A 20,093-nucleotide genomic window follows, 5' to 3' on the forward strand; every position below is an offset into this window, starting at 1 on the left:
GTGTTTGAGAGAGGCGGGGCATAGAGGACCTACAATAATGTACAGTATTTGAAAAATAATGTGTTTTTTGAACATTAAAGCATGTCAACATATTCTGTTACACCAAATACACAAAATAATGATCTTTAAAATAGCATCATATGACCCCTTTAAACTAAATATTGGATGTAACCCGTGTATTTCTGTGCACATACCAGGGCCGTGTTCTTTAGCTTCTTCACACTGCCAGGTCTTCAGGTGCGATTGAGGAGTTTCATCAGAAGCAGCAGCAGCTGTTGATACCGAAGCTGCTGCTCTTTCAGCTTTCAATGCTAGCTTCTTTTGCCGTTTCTTTTCCTTTTTCTCCTTCTTCTTTTCGCGCTTCAGTTTCTGTTTCTGTTTCTTCCTGGCCTTTTTTTCTCTGGATGGGGAAGCGGAGCCGGAAGATGATGAAGAGCTGGATGGACTTCTCCTTTTCTTCTTTTTTCTCTCTAATTTCGGATCAGACGTTGGGAGACTTTTATTGTACGTACGTGTAGTGTCACCACAAATACAGTAATTTATGAATACACAATGCCTTCTGTTGTCTGATTGACAGTTCATACACTTTCTCTTACGTTCATGTCTCTTCTGAGGGCTTGGACTGGATCTCCTGGCGCTTGATGATGACAAGCTCCTGGATTTGCTCTCATCTCGGTGTCTGCTCTTAGATCTGTTATCAGCATCACTCCCTCCCATGAGTAATAATCTACTTGTGAAGCACACAGGAAAGTATATATTATATTTGCATGGAAGCCTATTACACCATGGGATAAAAAAATAGAAAAGGTAATTGCAATATTTTTCTCTCACAATTTACTTTTTTTTATCAAATTTTTTTCTTGCAATTGAGGGAAACACACACACACACACACACACACACACACACAGAGCCCTGTCAATGTTGAACATGTCATTTTTTTCTACATTACTAGCCTGTCATCTTAACCGGGAAACCCACAGAGGCAGAGTCAAAAAGTAACTTTTCTTTGTTTACATCTCAAGACAAGTCTTAGTCACGTGACACTGAAGACTGGAGTAATGATGCTGACAATTCAGCGTTGATCGCAGCAATAAATTACATTTTAAAGAATATTAAAACCGAAAACCAGTAGTTTAAATTGCAATAATATTTGACAATATTACAGTTTTTTTCTGTATTTCTGATCAAACCAATGCAGCCTTAGTGAGCAGAAGAGACTTTTTTTTTTTTTTTAGACATTACAAATCTTACTGATCCCAAACTTTTGAACGGCAGTGTATATCAGTATATCATGTACTCGTTCCTGAGATGTGGGGCGGGGCCAAACGTGTAGCCACACCCACTGATCGATCAGTAGACACGCCCCACATGCAGCTCCGCCCGGTTCTGTTACACGAGTTCAGTATTCAGCCATTTTCTAAGCGACCCCTCACATTATTAAATACAGCCTACTGCATCTGGTTACAAGAAACCACTTAATTAAGAAAAACACTCGTGAATATGAACCATCATTCCTGGCAAATGTTAAAGTAAAGCATTCTCTTGCTGGTTTAACCGATGCTGCCTTTGCACTGCCACCTATCGTTTCGGAGAATAATGCAATGAACGTGAAGAGGTCACCTAACTCGGTTCTGGAGGGCAGTGTCCTGCAGTTTAGCTCGTTTGCCTCAACACACCTGTCTAGCATGCCTAGTAAGAGCTTGATTAGCTGGTTCAGGTGTGTTTGATCAGGGTTGAAGCTGAACTCTCCAGGACCGAGTTTGGAGACCCCTGATCTACAGCATAAACAAGGCTTCAGAACCGCAGCGCATTGCATTTGAGACAGACCCCGAGCTGCAGGCGTGCGGAGTGTTAGCGTTACATCTCTTCCGGGTCTCTAACGTTACTTATCTGATATCAAACGACGCCAGCACATGCTTCAGCTTACTTATAGTGACTCCGTAAGTGTCGCCAATTAATACTTACTCGTTCACCAATCCAGAATGTTTTCTTTCTGCTTTGTAAGAGCTTTAAATCAAGAGAAAGCTGTACGTGTGCACTCTGCAGTCACACGAAACAAACAACAACAGCATTCCGGAAATCCGGTCTTCTTCTTCTTGTTTTATGGCGGGTGGCATCCAACGTTAAGGTGCATTACCGCCACCTACTCCACTGGAGTGTGGACCAGAGTGACTAACAGAACTTATATATATATATATATATATATATAAAATAATAATTTTCATAAACACACCAAAAAAAAAAACATTATTAATAATAAAATAACAATTATACTTTATATTCTATTTATCGGAAATCCGTTTTCGTCCGCTTTTCAAAATAAAAGACCTCGTGCTTTCTTTTAAATAAATACAAATATAACTAAACAAATAAACCGATGTTTTAAATAACTATATTATACAATATGCTTTAAATTTACATTTATGCGGACGCATTTATCCAAAGTGACTTCCAACGCATTCAGCGCCATGCTCTACTATTTGAACTAAAGGAAAAAAAAATACCAATAAAATCCATATTCATAAGACAAATAAAAATACAACCTAGATTTTAACCAAAACTTAATGTAGCGATTGAAATATAAACAGGCTCAAAGGATTCAAATAAAACATCAGTTCACATGTGACACATTTATTGTAGTGCTTGAAAGGCATTACATGTTAGTATGCAAATCAATTATGATCAACAACACTTATCACTGGAGCATACAGCCAAAAAGAAAAAAAAGCACCAACTTGGCTAGATTGTCAAATTATCTCTCCTTTTCTAAGAGGTTCTGTATGTCCCCATCCACGGCTCCTTTACCGTCACTCTTTGCACCCTCAAAAGGCCAGATAAAGGAGGAATAATAATAAAAAAAGAAGCAGTGATGGAGCCGTTCAGTCACAAACACCCCTAAATGAATAGACTGTTGTTGTAAAGGTTATTTGGTCAGTTATCTTGCATGCCGACTCACAAGTATTGTTCATGTGACCGCAAGAACACAAGGTAAACGCAACCGCACGGTCTAAACGCTGACTGCAGTTGATGTAGAGCATTGCTCAAGTGTTTCTTGTTAATAAATATGCTTCAGAAATGTCTGGCAATCTCCTATTATAATACTTAAACATACAGAGAGCTGAAAAAGCAAAGCTGTAACAGTGTAGTGTTTAAAGCTTGGCCGGGTAACTGAAAAAACATACACTATCTGAATGAAAAAGCACATTCATTTTCCTCAAACCTTTAAATATATTTAACTAGACTATAATGGGACTCAAAAATAGCCATTCAAAATACCGTATTGGCCCGAATATAAGACGACCCCCCTTTTGCCAGATGTACCTTTTGGAAAAAGGCTTTTTAAAACCCAAATCTTGTTTTTTCTCAGTAAAACACATTTTGTCTTCAATTATTTTCATATTGCATATTTTTCCTATTTTAATTTTTGTTTTGAAAGTATGGTAAAAACTGGTAAGATGTACCAACAATCACATTAAAAAAATATACACTTTTTGATAGACCATAAAAACCGGTAGCGCATCTGAATTAGGACGTTTAGGCTATCCGTCTAATAGTAGCCTACCAAAATCATATTAACAGTAGAAGTTAAATCTTACTGTAGTCTTCAAATCTGGGTACTGTCTTACGTTTACGTATTTCACGGCACACTCGTTTTATGTGTATTTGGCGCCACCTATTGTTGTGTGTGTATTATCGACATGTCAAAGTCTAGACCCCGAATATAAGACCACCGCGTTTTTTCAGATGTATTTCCAAGAAAAAAAACATCGTCTTATATTCGGGTCAATGCGGTATTGATTTTCCACCAGGAGCCCCTCAAAGTGAAGTGATGTTATGAGGACGCTGCCATCCGAACTCGCTGAGGGGGGGTTAAAACGAGGCTTTTCGCTGCCTTGATTGTGTTTTTCATCAGCATGGCTACGGTCATGGGTCCAACACCGCCTGGAACTGGAGTAATGTAGCTGGCCTTCTTTCTAACACCTGTGGAGACGTACATCAACAGTCATGTCAAAAAAACTAGACGAGTAAACCTGGGCGTTAGCTCGGCAAAGCCTTGTCTGAAAAGTTGAAATCGCTTTGAAAATCTTGTTTTGAAAGTTTCTCTGAGAAGTGCAATATAGCGGATATGTTTTCACGTGCTTCTTTTGCTAGCATGACTTTGAACGTTGCTAATATACGTTTCTAGCATGAACTGGCACATTACTAGCATGTTTAAACACGCTGCTAGCATGATTTAACACATTGCTCACATGATTTAGCATGTTGCTGGAATGTTCCTAGCATGTGATTTAATATGTTGTTAGTTTCTAACATTAACACATTGCTAGCATGATTTAACACAATGTTTCTATATTTAACATGTTAGCCGGTTTGTAACATTAGCTCATTGCTAAAACGTTTATAGCATGATTTAACACGTTAACATTTTAACATGTTGCTAACATGATTTAACATAGCTAACATGTTTCTAAATTTAAGACATTGTTAGCATGTTTCTAACATTAGCTCATCGCTAACATGATTTAACACGTTGCTAGCTGATTTCTAACATTAATTAGTACATTGCTAACATGTTTTAGCACATTGCTAGCATGTTTCTAGATTTAACTTAACATGTTTCTAACATTAGCTCATCGCTAACATGATTTAACATTAACATTTTAACATGTTGCTAACATGATTTAACATAGCTAACATGTTTCTAAATTTAAGACATTGTTAGCATGTTTGTAACATTAGCTCATTGCGAACATGATTTAACATTAACATTTTAACATGTTGCTAACATGATTTAACGCGTTGCTAGCTGATTTCTAACATTAATTAGTACATTGCTAACATGTTTTAGCACATTGCTAGCATGTTTCTAGATTTAACTTAACAGGTTTCTAACATTAGCTCATTGCGAACATGATTTAACATTAACATTTTAACATGTTGCTAACATGATTTAACATAGCTAACATGTTTCTAAATTTAAGACATTGTTAGCATGTTTGTAACATTAGCTCATTGCGAACATGATTTAACATTAACATTTTAACATGTTGCTAACATGATTTAACGCGTTGCTAGCTGATTTCTAACATTAATTAGTACATTGCTAACATGTTTTAGCACATTGCTAGCATGTTTCTAGATTTAACTTAACAGGTTTCTAACATTAGCTCATTGCTAACATGTTTCTAACATGATTTAACGTTGTTAACATTAACATGTTGCTAACATGATTTAACATAGCTAACATGTTTATAAATTTAAGATATTGTTAGCATGTTTGTAACATTAGCTCATTGCTAACATGTTTCTAACATGATTTAACGTTGTTAACATTAACATGTTGCTAACATGATTTAACATAGCTAACATGTTTCTAAATTTAAGATATTGTTAGCATGTTTGTAACATTAGCTCATTGCTAACACGTTTATAGCATGATTTAACACGTTAACATTTTAACATGTTGCTAACATGATTTAACATAGCTAACGTTTCTAAATTTAAGACATTGTTAGCATGTTTCTAACATTAGCTCATGGCTAACATGATTTAACGCGTTGCTAGCTGATTTCTAACATTAATTAGTACATTGCTAACATGTTTTAACACATTGCTAGCATGTTTCTAACATTAGCCTATTGCTAACACGTTTCTAACATGATTTAACGTTGTTAGCATGTTTCTAACATTAACACACTGTTAACATGTTTATAGCACGACTTAACACGTGGTTAGCATGCTTCTAACACTGATTAGCACATTGCTAGCATGTTTCTAACACAATGTTGCTAACATTTCTAACATGATTTACCATATTGTTAACATGTTTCAGCACATTGCTAACATGATTTACCATGTTTAGATGTTTCTAGCATAATTTAACACTGCTAGCATGTCTTAGCATGTAACTAGCATGATTTAACACTTATCAATGTAAGTCGAAGGGAGATTTTCAAACAATAATCTTAAAATTCCTTAATTAAAAGCCAAAAGAAACGGCTACTGAAAACAGACAGACTCCCAAGACACAGTTCAGGCTGAACTAAAAGCAGAAAATCTTTAGAAATTATATACAATATTATAAACTATATACGGTAAATAAAGTGCAAGTACAAAGACTATTTTAACCAAGATTTTCAGAAAGGCTTAGATTACACGAATCGCACTTCTAGTTCCTTCCTTCTCACCTTCAAAGTCCACGTCACCAACAAGTCTATTTTTCCCAGTCAAGGGGTCCAATATTCTGTTGATGCCCACATCTATAACAGCTGCACCCTCCTTTATCATATCAGCAGTGATGAGGTTGGGAATACCTGAAGGGAGGTAATAGTGTTTGTGAATCTTGGTCCCGGTGAGCACCACCTAGTAATAACAGGCATAGCGGTAAACATGCACGAAATGGACATTACAAATAGAAATTCAAACCTGCAGCAGCGACGATAATGTCTGCGATCTGTGTGTGCTGACGGAGCTGCTCTTTGGGAGTGTAACGGTGGGAGATGGTCACTGTGGCATCACCTAAAAACAAAAGAGGCAGGACGCTTTACACAAATTGCCTTGTAAGACCAAAGCTCATCAGAACTGCACACAAATACTTCTGCTTTGCTTCTCCTCTCCACACACAGACTCACCTCCTGGCCTTTCATGTCTGCCGTCTGTGTGCAGCAGCATTGCAATGGGCATCCCGACATTCTTGGAGCGACCAGCCACCACCACATTCTTACCCAGCGTCTGTATGCCTATGAGACAAGACCGGTTCAGTCAGCATCATCTGACAGGATCAATACAAATACAAGATGGTTGTTGGCTGTGTAAGACTTGCCATCACAATGCCAGGGTGTTGCGCTGATGTTGCTAAAGTGTTCTAGATCAGGGGTTCACAAACTTTTTGTCAGCCGAACCCCTTTTACACGTAAACTATTTACTTGAAACACTCCCTGAGATTTTAAAGGCAATAATATTCATTAATAGAACATCTTTGCATATTAACAGTTCTCTGATGTTGGTCAGATAAAATATAAATTTTTTCAGTAAATGTTTTATTTTGATTGCTTTTCTATTTCATAGGGTTGCACGACGTCATACATGGAGATTTTAACAGCGATATTACATTTCAAATGAAAACGTCTCGTATTGCTGCTGCCGAAACCAACGGAGACCTCTTATTTTCATTGTGTTTTAAATTCAATTATACATTCATGTAAAAAAAAAAAAAAAAAGAATATTAAAGATTTAGAAAAATAACTTTATTCTACACTACGAGTTACCGATATCAAATTCTTTACTTTCAAACATTCAAACCCTTGAGAAATTCTGTCAACTTCTGTTCACAAAATGTTGGAAATTATGCAAATCTGTAAATAAACTAAGCGCACATGTAGAGCTGAGATGGAGTTTGTGCGAAGCAGAATTTACTGTGAAGCGAGCCGCTTTGAAACATACTATACTTATTTAATTAAATTGCAGCCTTTTGTCCAATACGACATCTCTTGTATATAAACACAACCTGGTTATATCCATTTTCAAAACAGTAATTACTTCTTTCATTTAATGCTGGATTCTGATTGCTTAGAAAAGTAATACCTTTCCTCAACAACTTGAGGCATCATTAAATCCCATAACCCAGAGTTATGCAATGTCGATATCTAACAGGGTTTCTCACCTGTGCGTTTAATAATCTCCCAAACCCCCCACGGAGTGGCAGGCAGCATAGTGGACTGATCCAGACACATGCGGCCAACATTGACCACATGGAAACCATCAACATCTTTCCCTGTGCACACGGCATTGCATATGCGTCGTTCATCGATGTGATCTGTGTACGAGAGGGAACAGTATTCTAATATGTTAGAAGTCTTGTTTTCATGTTTTGAAGTGAATTGTTTTTTCTTTTATTTGGTTGTGGTCCCTTTAAGAATCATAAGTTTCAGTAAGGAGCTACGCCCAAAATGGTTTTAAATGATCATCAATTCTAAAATTCAGCTTTAAGCTTAATGCAATCACTTTTAAAACACCGTTTTACGATGTAAAATGTCCATCAACTAAAGAGACACTAGATCAGCACAGCTATGGCTCTTCTGTTAACCTACCAGGAAGAGGTAGCTGTACCAGAAGACCGTCTACTCTGTGGTCCGAGTTGAGTTTCTCGATGAGGTCAAGCAGCTCCTCTTCACAGACGCTAGAAGGTTTCAGGATAGTCTCGCTACTAATACCTACAGAGAATAAGCGAGAACTGTGATACAACAGAATGTAGCACAAAGATAAATAAGGGAAAACTAATACTTCAAAAACACTGAAGAAAATATATAGGTATTATATATGTATTTATAAGTAGTATTTATGCCAATAGGCCCCAAAGTGCTTCTCTAGTAGAGCCAGAGTGTGAGATCCTGTAAGGAATCATATGAACACTCAAAATAGATTTACATACTGTACACAGCCAACAGTGGAAAGTGACACCCATCACTTACATTACTACAGCAATACTGAAGACTACTACAGACTCATGGCTGCTTTTCATTGACTATCCAGTCCAATTCATCCATTTCACAATTAAAAAAAAAAAAAAAGTAATGTAATTGAAACTTTAGTTTGGTAAAGAAATTGATGTTTAGGCATAATATCTACAAAAGTCATTTAAAGAATTTAAGCTTTAAAGTCGTAGTTCACCCATTGTGTCATCATTTACTCACCCTCATGTTGTTTCAAACCCGTAAGACTCGTCAAAACATGAATGAGGATATTTCATACAGTGGGGCAAAAAAGTATTTAGTCAGCCACCAATTGTGCAAGTTCTCCCACTTAAAAAGATGAGAGAGGCCTGTAATTTTCATCATAGGTATACCTCTATAATTTGCAAATAAATTCTTTAAAAATCCTACAATGTGATTTTCTGGATTTTTTTTCTCATTTTGTCTCTCATAGTTGAGGTATACCTATGATGAAAATTACAGGCCTCTCTCATCTTTTTAAGTGGGAGAACTTGCACAATTGGTGGCTGACTAAATACTTTTTTTCCCCACTGTATTTTTAATGAAACCCAAGAGATTTCTGTCCTTCCACTCAAAGTCCACACAACCCAAACTTTGATGAATCCAAAGTTCATAAAAAGATTTTAACCTTAATCCATATTAATTGAGTGGTTCAATCGAGGTACACAATCACTTCTTATGATGAACAGATTTAATTCATATATAAACGTTGATCAGGACACACGGAGCACATCAAATATGGTTATCAGAAGTTTGCGCTGTTGTTTATCATGTGATGTGCTCAATGTCTCTTCCGAAGTGTTGAATTAAACCATCGGATTGATTTAAAATGACATTTACGTTTTTATGAACTTTTTGGAAGCATCAAGTATCGGTGGAACGGACAATCAATAGAAGGACAGGAATCTCTACGGTTTCATTAAAAATATCTTCATTTGTGTTTTGAAGAGGTATGAAACTCTTTGAGCGGCGAGGAACGAAAGTCGTGAGTTTGTAAAGACATGAGAATGAGGGAACAATGACAATTTTCGGTTTTGGGTGAACTAACCCTTTAGTCCTTTACATCAGGGGTATCAAACTCAATTCCTGGAGGACCGGAGCCCTGCAGAGTTTTGCTCCAACACACACACACACACGTTTTCAAGTAAGCCTGAAGGACTTTATTAGTTGGTTCAGGTGTTTAATTAGGGTTGGATCTAAACTCTGCAGAGCTCTGGCCCTCCACACTCTAAAAAAAAAAATGCTGGGTTAAAAAGGGACAAACCCAGCGGTTGGGTTTGCCCCTTTTTAACCCAGCATTTTTTTTTTTTTTTTTTTTTAGAGTGCAGGAATTGAGTCTGACACCCCTGCTTTACATCAAAATGTTAAAGGGGACATCGGATGCATCATTTTCCACAAGTTGGTACTAGTCTTTAGGGTGTTCATGAAATGTCTGTAACACACTTTGGTTAAAATTCCTCAATGGTCGTGTAAAACAACCCCCTTTTTACCTCGTCAAAAACAGCTCTGTTCACAGTTTCGGTGCATGTCTCTTTAAATGATAATGAGCTACTGCTAGCCCCACCCCTCTCTTCTGAGGGGCGTCTACACAAGACATGTGAATTGCAGCCTTGGACTCCATATATGGCTCAGAGTCGGTCTTATTCAAAGAGCTAGCTATCTACATAGAAACCAGCTGCATATTGAAACAGCTCGCTGGATGACCGTTTCAGATTCAGCCCCATAACAAACTGGCTGCGTGTTTTCTTTTCAGCTTTTCTGAGCTGGCAGACATGCCTAACTAAATGCAAAAAGAGTGACTATTTCATCTGATGTCCCCTTTAAGAATTCAGCATTTTAACTGGTAGATTTTCCTCATTTCACTTCAGTGAGCCGTGAAGCACAAAGGCTTTTCTGTCTGGTGCTGCGCTTGAACGCGTCTTACCCACTTCTGCTGCTGCACGGGTCTTATTGAGAACGTATGAGTGACTGGCTGGATTGTCCCCCACTAACACCACACTCAGATGAGGCCGTCGGTTTCCAGCAGAGACCCACTCCTCCACGTCATCACGCGCCTCGCTGCGGATCTGCCGCGCCAGTTTCCTGCCCGAGATGATCACAGCCTCTTGTCTAAAAAAATCAAACATTGAGGATTGGAGGGCAAAAATTTCACTGCAAATCTGCTTCTGATCTGGCTAACTTTGAACCCAAATAAGTATGAAAAATACTTTTTTTCCCCAGTGGAATTTATCTGTTAACCCAGATACCTACAAGTGACACAGAGTCATAGCTGCACTCTAAAGATAAGCTCTGCACTGATCGAAAAACAGTCTAAATGAAGACTAATTATGATAACAGGCCACTTTGAAGAATGTCAGAGCCCACCTTATTTGTAAGGTGCTTTGGAGAAAAGCATATTCTAAATAATTCATGTAAACGTAGAGGCCTTGATTGTATGGCAACAAAAACATCATTTTTAAAGAGCATTGTCAGTTAAGACATACGGAAAATATAAACAGTCCATGCAAATCTAGTATGAACATCTTTTACCATTCATTTACACGCAAAAGTGTTCATGTTCCTCCCTTTACTGATGTGATCATTTTGTAGTTATGATGATCATGCGTGTTCATTTTCAGATGCAAGGCTGTAAAACATTACAAATTGTGGGATTCTTTTATATAGCATTTTTCTTTATTCAGAAGACAACAGCGAAGGTTATGGGTTCGAATCCTGGAGAATGCATGAACTGATAAAATGCATGCAATCGATGTCGATTTTAGGTAAATGTAAACAATAAATGGCTGAACAACTGTTAAATGCGGAAGATTTAAAAAGCCACTCATTGTTTTCACGACATAGCCTAATTTCCTCATGATCTCGACATAAAATGTGTTTTTCCCGTGATAACAATTCAGTCGCGTGACCAAAGTGATTTCGAGTGGTTTTGTTTTTTTTCTTAGTCTTGAGGTAACAAGACTTTTTTTTCCAATTTATTGACTGACGGCTCTCCTGTCCCCATGTCGAGAGAACTCAGAAGATGTTACTGTAGTTCTAAAATACATATGAATATGCATTATCTCACACACAATTAAAAAAAACAACAACACCGATTCAGTATTCCTCAACATGAATAAAAATAATGCAACTGCAATAATTAAGTGTTTAACAACACAAATATGCTTTATGTATTTAATCCCATTCTATTAAGCAATGTCTTTGCTTCTGACCTTCGATGATCCAGTTCAGCCGTACTAATAAGCACAAATTACTCTAGACGAACATTTGTGTGTCTTTGTTTATTGCTGAAGTGTGTTGATATTTCTTCTTCTGCATTCTACTGTACTTTCCCTTCAGCCTGAGGTGCATTCATTTCACTTCTGGTGTGAAAAGGCTTTTATATTTGCCAAAAATATAACTTTTTTATTTTAAAAACAAACACGCAAGCCCTGTCCAGATTTTAAAAGTAACGTACCGCATTACTTTCCATAAAAAGTAACTAAGTACCGTATTTAGTTACTTTTTTTATGGAGTAACGCAATATTGTAATGCATTACTTTTAAAAGTAACTTTCCCCAACACTGATTATGATTGCACAACAAATATTTGTATGAATATAAAATATATTTCTGTTAATTCATATTTTATAGTTTTCAAGGGAAGTGCTATCAACATGTACAGCGACTGGGAAGAAATGCATTGAGCACTACACAATAACAATAACTCAATTCTACAAGACAAATCATTTATTTATATTATACAACAGCATGCACATTTATGAAGTGCAAAAACAGCATTACTATGAGAGATCATACAGTGTCTCAGAGGAGATGAGATACACATGGCAGACAGCTGCTGCTATAATCCAGACGTTCCCTATTAACCATCTCTTCTTCAAGACCGTAACAATGTGTCAGCAAAATATGGACTTTCTGATCGTGCTGGATACGAGGCTATCCGAGTCAAACACATGATTTATCTGTTGAAGAGTGAGAACTTTTATCCATGTACTGCAAGTGTGACAGCAGAACTATTAATCATGTTATACACACATCTGATCCAAAATGTTCAGCCCTTCATGGCGAATTTGCCATGCTGTCAGTTTGGACTGAAAAAAATCAAGATATTCCTGGTTATTAAAAGGCTCTGCTGTTCATGATAAAATGTGAAATAAAATGTGTTTAAATGTTACGAAAGGAGATTTCAATTTAAAATTCGTATTATGTTTACTGATGTATGCGTCAATCTTTAACCCCCACTGCTTAGAAGGTTTAAGAAATTAAATTGGATGAATTTCAACAGGGGCACATTGTGTAAATTATGTTGTCATAGCAGTGAATGGATTTATTATTGGATGTCATCATTTGACATTTCCATAAAGCCTCAGGTTGATTCCTTCTTAACAAATGCACAACTAAATGCACTTTCCCCCCGACGTTTACCAAGATCTTTCAGTCAACAGATGGCAGGGATGATATGCAGTAGGGTCAGTGCATGAAGCTGTCAAAATGAAGTATTAAGATCAATAACCAGAAGTATCCCAAGAGCGAGTGCTGCTCTCAAAGAAAAAGAACTGCATACCTTGCCTTAAAAGGACAGCTATAGTTATTTGTGTGTCAAATTTGTTTTGTTTTGCTTTTATACTTCATTGTAAGATACATACTGTATGTAGAGATCATGCACGTCATGGTGGTATTATCATAATACTGTCTTTTCTACATTCAGTGTACAACAACATAGTCACAATTTCAACTCAATCCAAATAGCTACAGCTTTTTTTGAATATAAGTTATGTTTGTAACGTCATCATATACCATCGCTGACATGTTTTGACATGCAGCAGGTGGGCTCTCATAATACCTTCAGGCGTAATGTATGAAGTATGGCAAGAGTTATGTGTTGTATGTCAGCAGTGTCAGCAGTGAAAGTGGTTGAGTTCATTTACTCTGGAATGTGGAAGGTCATATGAATTGCTTATAAACATCCCGTTGTCTGTAGTTTAATACTATACTTTTTTTTAATTCAGTTTCCATGTTTTTATTAGTTCTGCGCGCGCGTGTGTGTGTGTATATACCTGTTTTTCTATTCTGGTGGGGACTTAAACCTGAATACACACAGACTCATGGGGACTCATGTCCTAAATTGAGGTCCCCATGGGTAACCAAGCTAATAAATCACACAGAATGAAGTTTTTTGAAAATCTAAAAATGCATAAAGTTAGGGGTAGGTTTAGGTGTAGGGTTGGTGTAGGACAATCGAAAATACTGTCTGTAAAGTAGACAAACCATTACACCTACAGAGAGTCCCCACAAGGATAGCAAACCAGACCAGTGTGTGTGTGTGTGTGTGTGTGTGTGTGTGTGTGTGTGTGTGTGTGTGTGAGTGAGTGAGTGTGTGCAGTGTTTGTGAGTAACGCTAGCTTCTGCGGTTCTCAGGAGACACAGATGACAGCGAGTTAGGCCTCGAGTCGTTGATTCAGGGCTTCACACATCAGCGCGTTCATATATAGATCTGCGAATGCACAACACAGCTGATTGATTGATTGTGGTTCGAGCTGCATCTGAGACACTGAACGTCTTGTTATTCTCCGCCTTTGCCGCATTTCTGAACAAATGGCTATCGGGTTAGCATTAGCATGAGCGGCCTGCTCTGTTTGAGCTCGTCTGACAGCCCAGAAGCGACGGCGCTGTATCAGCAGAGAGCTGCACAAACCCTGAAGTATTGAGCGTGTTATGCTGTCAGAGCAGATGCGTGTATGTGTATGATATTAAGCTGTATTCGCCTGTATACGGTTGCAGAAGGACACGTGTGAGATGCACGTGCTTGTCACGCACTCTGTCGCGATGCTGAACACACACACACACACACACACGTGTCTGTTAGCCGTTAGCAGTTAGCCTGTGAGCTCTCCTGATGAATACTCATCATTGACACTACTGTAAATATGCAGGCGGACCTCATTGAGCGCAGTGCGTTATATCAGCAGAAGCAGACAGTGCTGTGGTGCTAGCATTGAGCTGCTATCCCAGAGTTCCTCAGCATGAGGAGGACAGCTGGTGTGTGGCATGTGATCAGAGGCTGTGCTGCTTCAGTGTGTCTCAGGCTGATGCACCATCATCATCTCAGCTCTGAAGAGTGTGCCAGTCAGTCTGCGGACACCTTTTACATTTGAATGATTGCTTCACTGAGCTCAGTAGATTGAGTGTTGGTTTTGCATGTGTAATGTTAGTGATGCTGTATATAGCGATGGGCCCCGGGCTCTGTAGGGGACATTCTCAGAGCATTTAGTAGATTTGGAAGTTAAATGCATCTGGTATTAAGAGCTGCAACCCAAGAAAAAAGCCTTTGCGTTGATTTTCACATGCACCATTACTTTCCATAAAAAGTAACTAAGTACCGTATTTAGTTACTTTTTAATGGAGTAACGCAATATTGTAATACATTACTTTTAAAAGTAACTTTCCCCGACACTGCGCGCGCATATATATATATATATATATATATATGCCTATATGTATGCATGCATGTAAACTGATATACGTTTCTTTTTTCTTTTCCTTTTTGAGACTTTATTTTTCACAGGGAAAAAAAAAACTTTGAATGCATGTCTGCGGCTTAATTGAAGATGTTTCAGTCATGTGCGGAAAATGTAGTCAGCACGCGGGGCTTAAATGAAAACAAGTATGTGCTGAATTTGCGCAATCGTGCATAACGATCAGCACAGATCACGAGAGAGGAAACCCAACACATGAGCGCTGAGATAGCAGAGACGACCGCTGATGACATTACATCAGCCGAGCAATTCAACCGGCGTTTGTTACATAACTGACACGCTGTTATAAAGCAACTCATTACAAATAAAGAGTTACAGTTCCGCCGTATGTTACATGACCACTGGTTACCGCGCGCGGATCAGAACGCGGTGACATCCGTAGCTCGCGCTTATTCCGTCTGAAACTTACCTTGAAGAGGACCGATGAAAACTGCATGCCTGATGCTGAGAAAGCCGGCATAGTTTCCGCAGCGCCCGCAGTGCAGCCATGGGTGCGTGATGTAAATAAGACTCAAATAAAAGGCTAACTCGCACGTGCGTCCCAAAACACACACACCGGGTGGAAATAAGGCAGAAAGGTGTGCACACCATCGGTTTATAACCCGTGCGTCACCGTATGATCCGCGAGCGGAAACTACCGCCCTCCGCCGCAACGCGCATGCTCCGTTTAACTACACGGTTTCAGCAGACAGGAGGCTTTTTTTTGGACTCAGTTTCACTTCTAATTGTTTAGAAAGCACCGAACAATTGTAACAACATTCGGTCCGTATAAATCAGGAGGTTTGCACGCAAGCAGCGGGTTATTTCTACGGTTGCACCGCGGCACCCGCTGGGAACCAATGGAAGACATTTCCTGAGTCTCTACTTCTACGCCTACTTATATCTTTCGTCTGTAAAACCTCGCACTCGGAAGAGTGCTGATAAATGCTGTTTAATTGCCTTTGGGAACTAACTCTATAGTAGTAGACATTCGTATTGCCTTCTAAAAGTTGCTTCCGAAGAGGAAAAGAACCGGATATGAGTTTCTTATTGTGAGTATTTTAGTCGGTGCAACCGTTTATTAACCTTTTCTTTCTTGCCATTATCGCGCATCACAGATATATATATATATATATATCAGCAATCAGCTGTTTATTCCCAGAAGAAATAGTCATATGGAAGCACATCCAGCTAGAAATCAAGCGAATAACATCTGTGGCTCAGCTTTCAACATTTCCGGTTGGCTGTCTGTTCCTGTGTTTTGCATTAAAAAAAATATATATTTTAATTTTTTTCCCCTTTATTAATTTTTTTTTTTTAAGTTCTTCCCCTCTGTTGATATATTGTTTATAGTCAGTGTAACCAGGTTTTCCCAGTGGACTTGATTGGTGTGACACACTATGATTGCAGTGGAAGCCGTTCATCAAAGACCTTCAAGCCCAAGAAGAATATCCCAGAAGGCTCTCATCAGTATGAGCTGCTGAAGCATGCCGAGGCCACCTTAGGAAGCGGAAACCTTCGAGCTGCTGTGATGCTACCTGAGGGAGAGGACCTTAACGAATGGATCGCTGTCAATAGTGAGTTTTCTGTAGAACAATTCAAATCTACAATTGTACATGGACACATAATACACCTATTCACATATGTGCATATAATTACATCTCCAGGCAGTCATATATCTAAGTGTGCACTCGAGTAGTAAAAAGAGAGTTTTTTAAAAACTAGATAAGAGAGAGAGAGCTAGATAAACATTGTTAGCTTAGGAAGCGGAAACCTTCGAGCTGCTGTGATGCTACCTGAGGGAGAGGACCTTAACGAATGGATCGCTGTCAATAGTGAGTTTTCTGTAGAACAATTCAAATCTACAATTGTACATGGACACATAATACACCTATTCACATATGTGCATATAATTACATCTCCAGGCAGTCATATATCTAAGTGTGCATGTGTGCACTCGAGTAGTAAAAAGAGAGTTTTTTAAAAACTAGATAAGAGAGAGAGAGCTAGATAAACATTGTTAACAAGTAGAAACTGTATGCTGTTTATTTAAGTTAAAATTGGTCATTTAAAATAATTACTAAATGTATTTAATATCAGTGTTTCGGTATCAGGTTTTGACGGTACATTGAAATTAGAAAAAAACAATACCGATTCATTTGTTGTTACACGTTTTATCACCAATATACACGCTGCCAATCTTCAATTCAGGTGAGTTTGGGTGTGGGAGTATTTATGATTGTTATCTATGATTATTTATTTCAGCTGTGGACTTTTTCAACCAGATCAACATGCTCTACGGCACAATCACTGAATTCTGCACAGAAACCAGCTGCTCTGTTATGTCTGCAGGGCCCAGGTAAAATAAAACCGCATTTTTCAATGCTTTAGTATTTTCACTTATCCTTTGTGCTGTGCTCAGAATCCTTGACCTGTTTTGGTGTTTCTGGTTAAAAACGACCCGCTTTTGAAAAATGTCTCATTATGCTGTATTATCATCGAATATTGGATTTGGTGCCAACTTGATTTTCTTTCGATAAGCATGTTTCATATCACGCTTTGGAACTGATTGATCATCTGCCTCAATGATCTGAGCTTATGCACCTTAGCTTTCGATTGAACATTGCCAAAATGATCCACAAATAATGCTTCTCATTCAAAAACTGAGGTGCATACCCCCCCCCCCACCTGTTCATAAAAACATAAAAATATCCGAAACAATGTCACAAGCCTCGACGTTGCTAATCGCAAGAAAACAAAATCCATAAAGGCTAGTTAGCTTACATTTTTTGATTGTGTACAGTCCAATTTTGGTAATAGCCTAAATATAGACATATCTCCCGTGTTACGTCACCGTTTTTAAAAAGCACTTTTTATAACCTGTTACTCGGTCGGTGTTCCTTCGCGTGTGACACATTTTAGGTTGTTGTTTTATACTTGCATAACTACGGTAGCCGAGAAGTGCAAAGCAAATCACAATTCTGAAAACAAAAGAACAATTCAGAAAGCACAACAACAACTCAGAAAACATTATAACAACTCAGAAAACATTATAACAAGTCAGAAAACACAAGACAAATCAGACAAACTGGAAGAGGTAGGTATAGTTTGAGACAGCGCCATTGGTTTGGGATTACTCACCGCTGACTGGACGAGACATCTGTCAATCAAAGTATACAGAGAAGAACCAGCCGAAGAACAGCAGAGTCCTGGTAGAAAGTTCGGAGATGGTATTAAAGTAACTCAGTTTAAATGTATTGTATGAATTGCCCTTACTATGCAATAAAAAATAAGTCATCAGCTCCAGTGGCGCAGATGGATAAGCACGAGTCGTTGGCTTTTTGACACGATCGACCCGGGTTCAATCCCGCCTTTTGCCGAACTTTTTTTTCCTCCCTTTTTAAATCTCGTATTGGCAATGAATTCTATTTACACTAAGTGAAAATAGCAGTATGTATTTTTAGCAATATGCTACTTACACTAAGTGCAAATACCTAGTTACGCTATGTTAAAATAGCAGGATTTCTACTATCAAGTATACTACTTGTTGCAAATAGTGGCAATTATCTGCACTTCAGTATTGTAGTACATTATAAAACAGTATGCAACAATAACGTATTGAGTGTAAATTATAATTTTAATTATTAAATGGATGCCACCTTATTGGTACAATAAAGCCCTCCCTACACATACCCTAACCCTACATTATTTTCAACTTTTTGATTATTTCCTTAATTTTTATTCAAAATAAATGCCTATACGATGTGATACAAGATTTGAAAAGGGAGGGAAAAAGAGTTCGGCAAAAGACGGGATTGAACCCGGGTCGATCGCGTCAAAAAGCCAACGACTCGTGCTTATCCATCTGCGCCACTGGAGCTGATGATTTATTCTTTATTGCATAGTAAGGGCAATTCATTCAATACATTTAAACTGAGCTACTTTAATACCATCTCCGAACTTTCTACCAGGACTCTGCTGTTCTTCGGCTGGTTCTTCTCTGTATACGGTGATTGACAGATGTCTCGTCCACTCAGCGGTGAGTAATCCCAAACCAATGGCGCTGTCTCAAACTATACCGACCTCTTCCGGTTTGTCTGATTTGTCGTTGTGTTTTTTGACTTATTTTGTTTTCGAATTTGTCATTGTGTTTTCTGACTTGTTATAATGTTTTCTGAATTGTTGTTGTGCTTTCTGAATTGTTATTTTGTTTTTTAGACTTGCATTTGCGTTTGTAATTTATTTTGTTTTCAGAATTGTGATTTGCTTTGCACTTCACGGCCACCGTATTGTTCATCTAGTTTGGCACATACCCATTAACAGCCTGGCTGTCAGTGTTAGTTTAGTGTTAAAGTTGATAAGTGTGTGTTTTGTGAACATCCGGTTCGTCCGACATCCAAAATCAAGATTACTCTGGCTTTGTCAAGCTCCAAGAAAGTACGTGAAATGAGTTCACTAAAGTCTATATGATATTTACATTGTCATTTACCATGTTGGGGAAAGTTACTTTTAAAAGTAATGCGTTACATTATTGCGTTAAAAAGTAACTAAAAGTAACTAATTGCGTTCTCGTTACTTTTTATGGAAAGGAATGCATTACGTTACTTTTTCTCATCTGCCTTGGCCTAATTTTTCTCTTTTCAGAAAAGAAACACAAATGTTATGTTTATCTAAAGTCATTTTTATAGTATGGTTGATCATCGAAGGTCAGCAGCAAAGATACTGGTTAATAAAATAGAATTAAATACATAACGGATATTTGTGTTATTTAACATGTTAGCTTCATGTCAGTTTGCATTTGACTGTTTTTATTCATTTTGAGGAATATTGAATCTGTTTTGGTGCGAGGTGAGTAAATGCATGTTGACATTTAGTCTAGAACTACAGTAGCTTCGTGTTCACACAACGCCTCTGCACCTCTGATTTCTCTCAACATGAGGACAAGAGAGCTGTCAGTCAATATATGGGAAACAAAGTAACTGGTGTTACTTGAAAAAGTAATCTCGGCAAAACGATATATCGGTTGGGCTAGTATAGATATAATATATATATATATATATAATAATAGATATACTATACAGCTAGTATA

General features: G+C 38.0%; 3 protein-coding genes across 4 annotated transcripts in view; 1 reads left to right on the forward strand and 2 right to left on the reverse strand.

The window, feature by feature from the left end:
* arl6ip4 (ADP-ribosylation factor-like 6 interacting protein 4) overlaps positions 1 to 2,088 on the reverse strand; it is a 3,707-nt gene extending 1,619 nt beyond the window's left edge. The window contains exons 1-3 of the mRNA XM_016238973.1: positions 1,967 to 2,088; positions 597 to 727; positions 173 to 470 (exon numbers count right to left, since the gene is read on the reverse strand). Coding sequence (XP_016094459.1) covers positions 173 to 470; positions 597 to 717 — 419 coding nt within the window. The 5' untranslated portion in view covers positions 718 to 727; positions 1,967 to 2,088. The remainder of the gene's footprint in view (positions 1 to 172; positions 471 to 596; positions 728 to 1,966) is intronic.
* Positions 2,089 to 2,601: 513 nt separating this feature from the next.
* Positions 2,602 to 16,025, reverse strand: LOC107556039 (bifunctional methylenetetrahydrofolate dehydrogenase/cyclohydrolase, mitochondrial-like). Its single transcript, XM_016239026.1, has 9 exons — positions 15,435 to 16,025; positions 10,418 to 10,602; positions 8,092 to 8,214; positions 7,665 to 7,817; positions 6,634 to 6,741; positions 6,428 to 6,520; positions 6,190 to 6,315; positions 3,796 to 3,982; positions 2,602 to 3,276 (listed from the first exon to the last, which is right to left on the reverse strand). Exons 1-8 carry the CDS (start codon positions 15,614 to 15,616, stop codon positions 3,834 to 3,836), a joined length of 1,119 nt encoding a protein of 372 aa, XP_016094512.1. The 5' UTR covers positions 15,617 to 16,025; the 3' UTR covers positions 2,602 to 3,276; positions 3,796 to 3,833.
* On the forward strand, positions 15,973 to 17,673 carry LOC107556040 (MOB kinase activator 1A-like). Of its 2 annotated transcripts, XM_016239027.1 has the most exons (4): positions 15,973 to 16,056; positions 16,415 to 16,509; positions 16,768 to 16,839; positions 17,270 to 17,673. In XM_016239027.1, exons 1-4 carry the CDS (start codon positions 16,043 to 16,045, stop codon positions 17,365 to 17,367), a joined length of 279 nt encoding a protein of 92 aa, XP_016094513.1. In that variant the 5' UTR covers positions 15,973 to 16,042; the 3' UTR covers positions 17,368 to 17,673. The 2 variants fall into 2 exon arrangements, with proteins under 2 accessions (XP_016094513.1, XP_016094514.1); XM_016239028.1 differs by lacking the exon at positions 16,768 to 16,839 and having other exon boundaries at positions 16,415 to 16,581.
* Positions 17,674 to 20,093: the final 2,420 nt, after the last annotated feature.

The sequence above is a fragment of the Sinocyclocheilus grahami genome, unplaced genomic scaffold (genome assembly GCF_001515645.1).
Source record: "Sinocyclocheilus grahami isolate Dianchi unplaced genomic scaffold, SAMN03320097.WGS_v1.1 scaffold553.1, whole genome shotgun sequence".
NCBI classification, from domain to species: Eukaryota; Metazoa; Chordata; class Actinopteri; order Cypriniformes; family Cyprinidae; genus Sinocyclocheilus; species Sinocyclocheilus grahami.

Bases quoted from the DNA above. Each gene is read 5' to 3' on its own strand.
- LOC107556039 (XM_016239026.1), bottom strand. From the start codon at position 15,616: ATGGTGTGCACACCTTTCTGCCTTATTTCCACCCGGTGTGTGTGTTTT. The intron at 7,818-8,091 runs GTAGGTTAACAG...TCTCGTACACAG, and splicing joins GGTACAGCTACCTCTTCCTG to ATCACATCGATGAACGACGC. The intron at 3,983-6,189 runs GTGAGAAGGAAG...ACGTCTCCACAG, and splicing joins TGGTGACGTGGACTTTGAAG to GTGTTAGAAAGAAGGCCAGC.
- LOC107556040 (XM_016239028.1), top strand. The intron at 16,582-17,269 runs GTGAGTTTTCTG...TATTTATTTCAG, and splicing joins CGAATGGATCGCTGTCAATA to CTGTGGACTTTTTCAACCAG.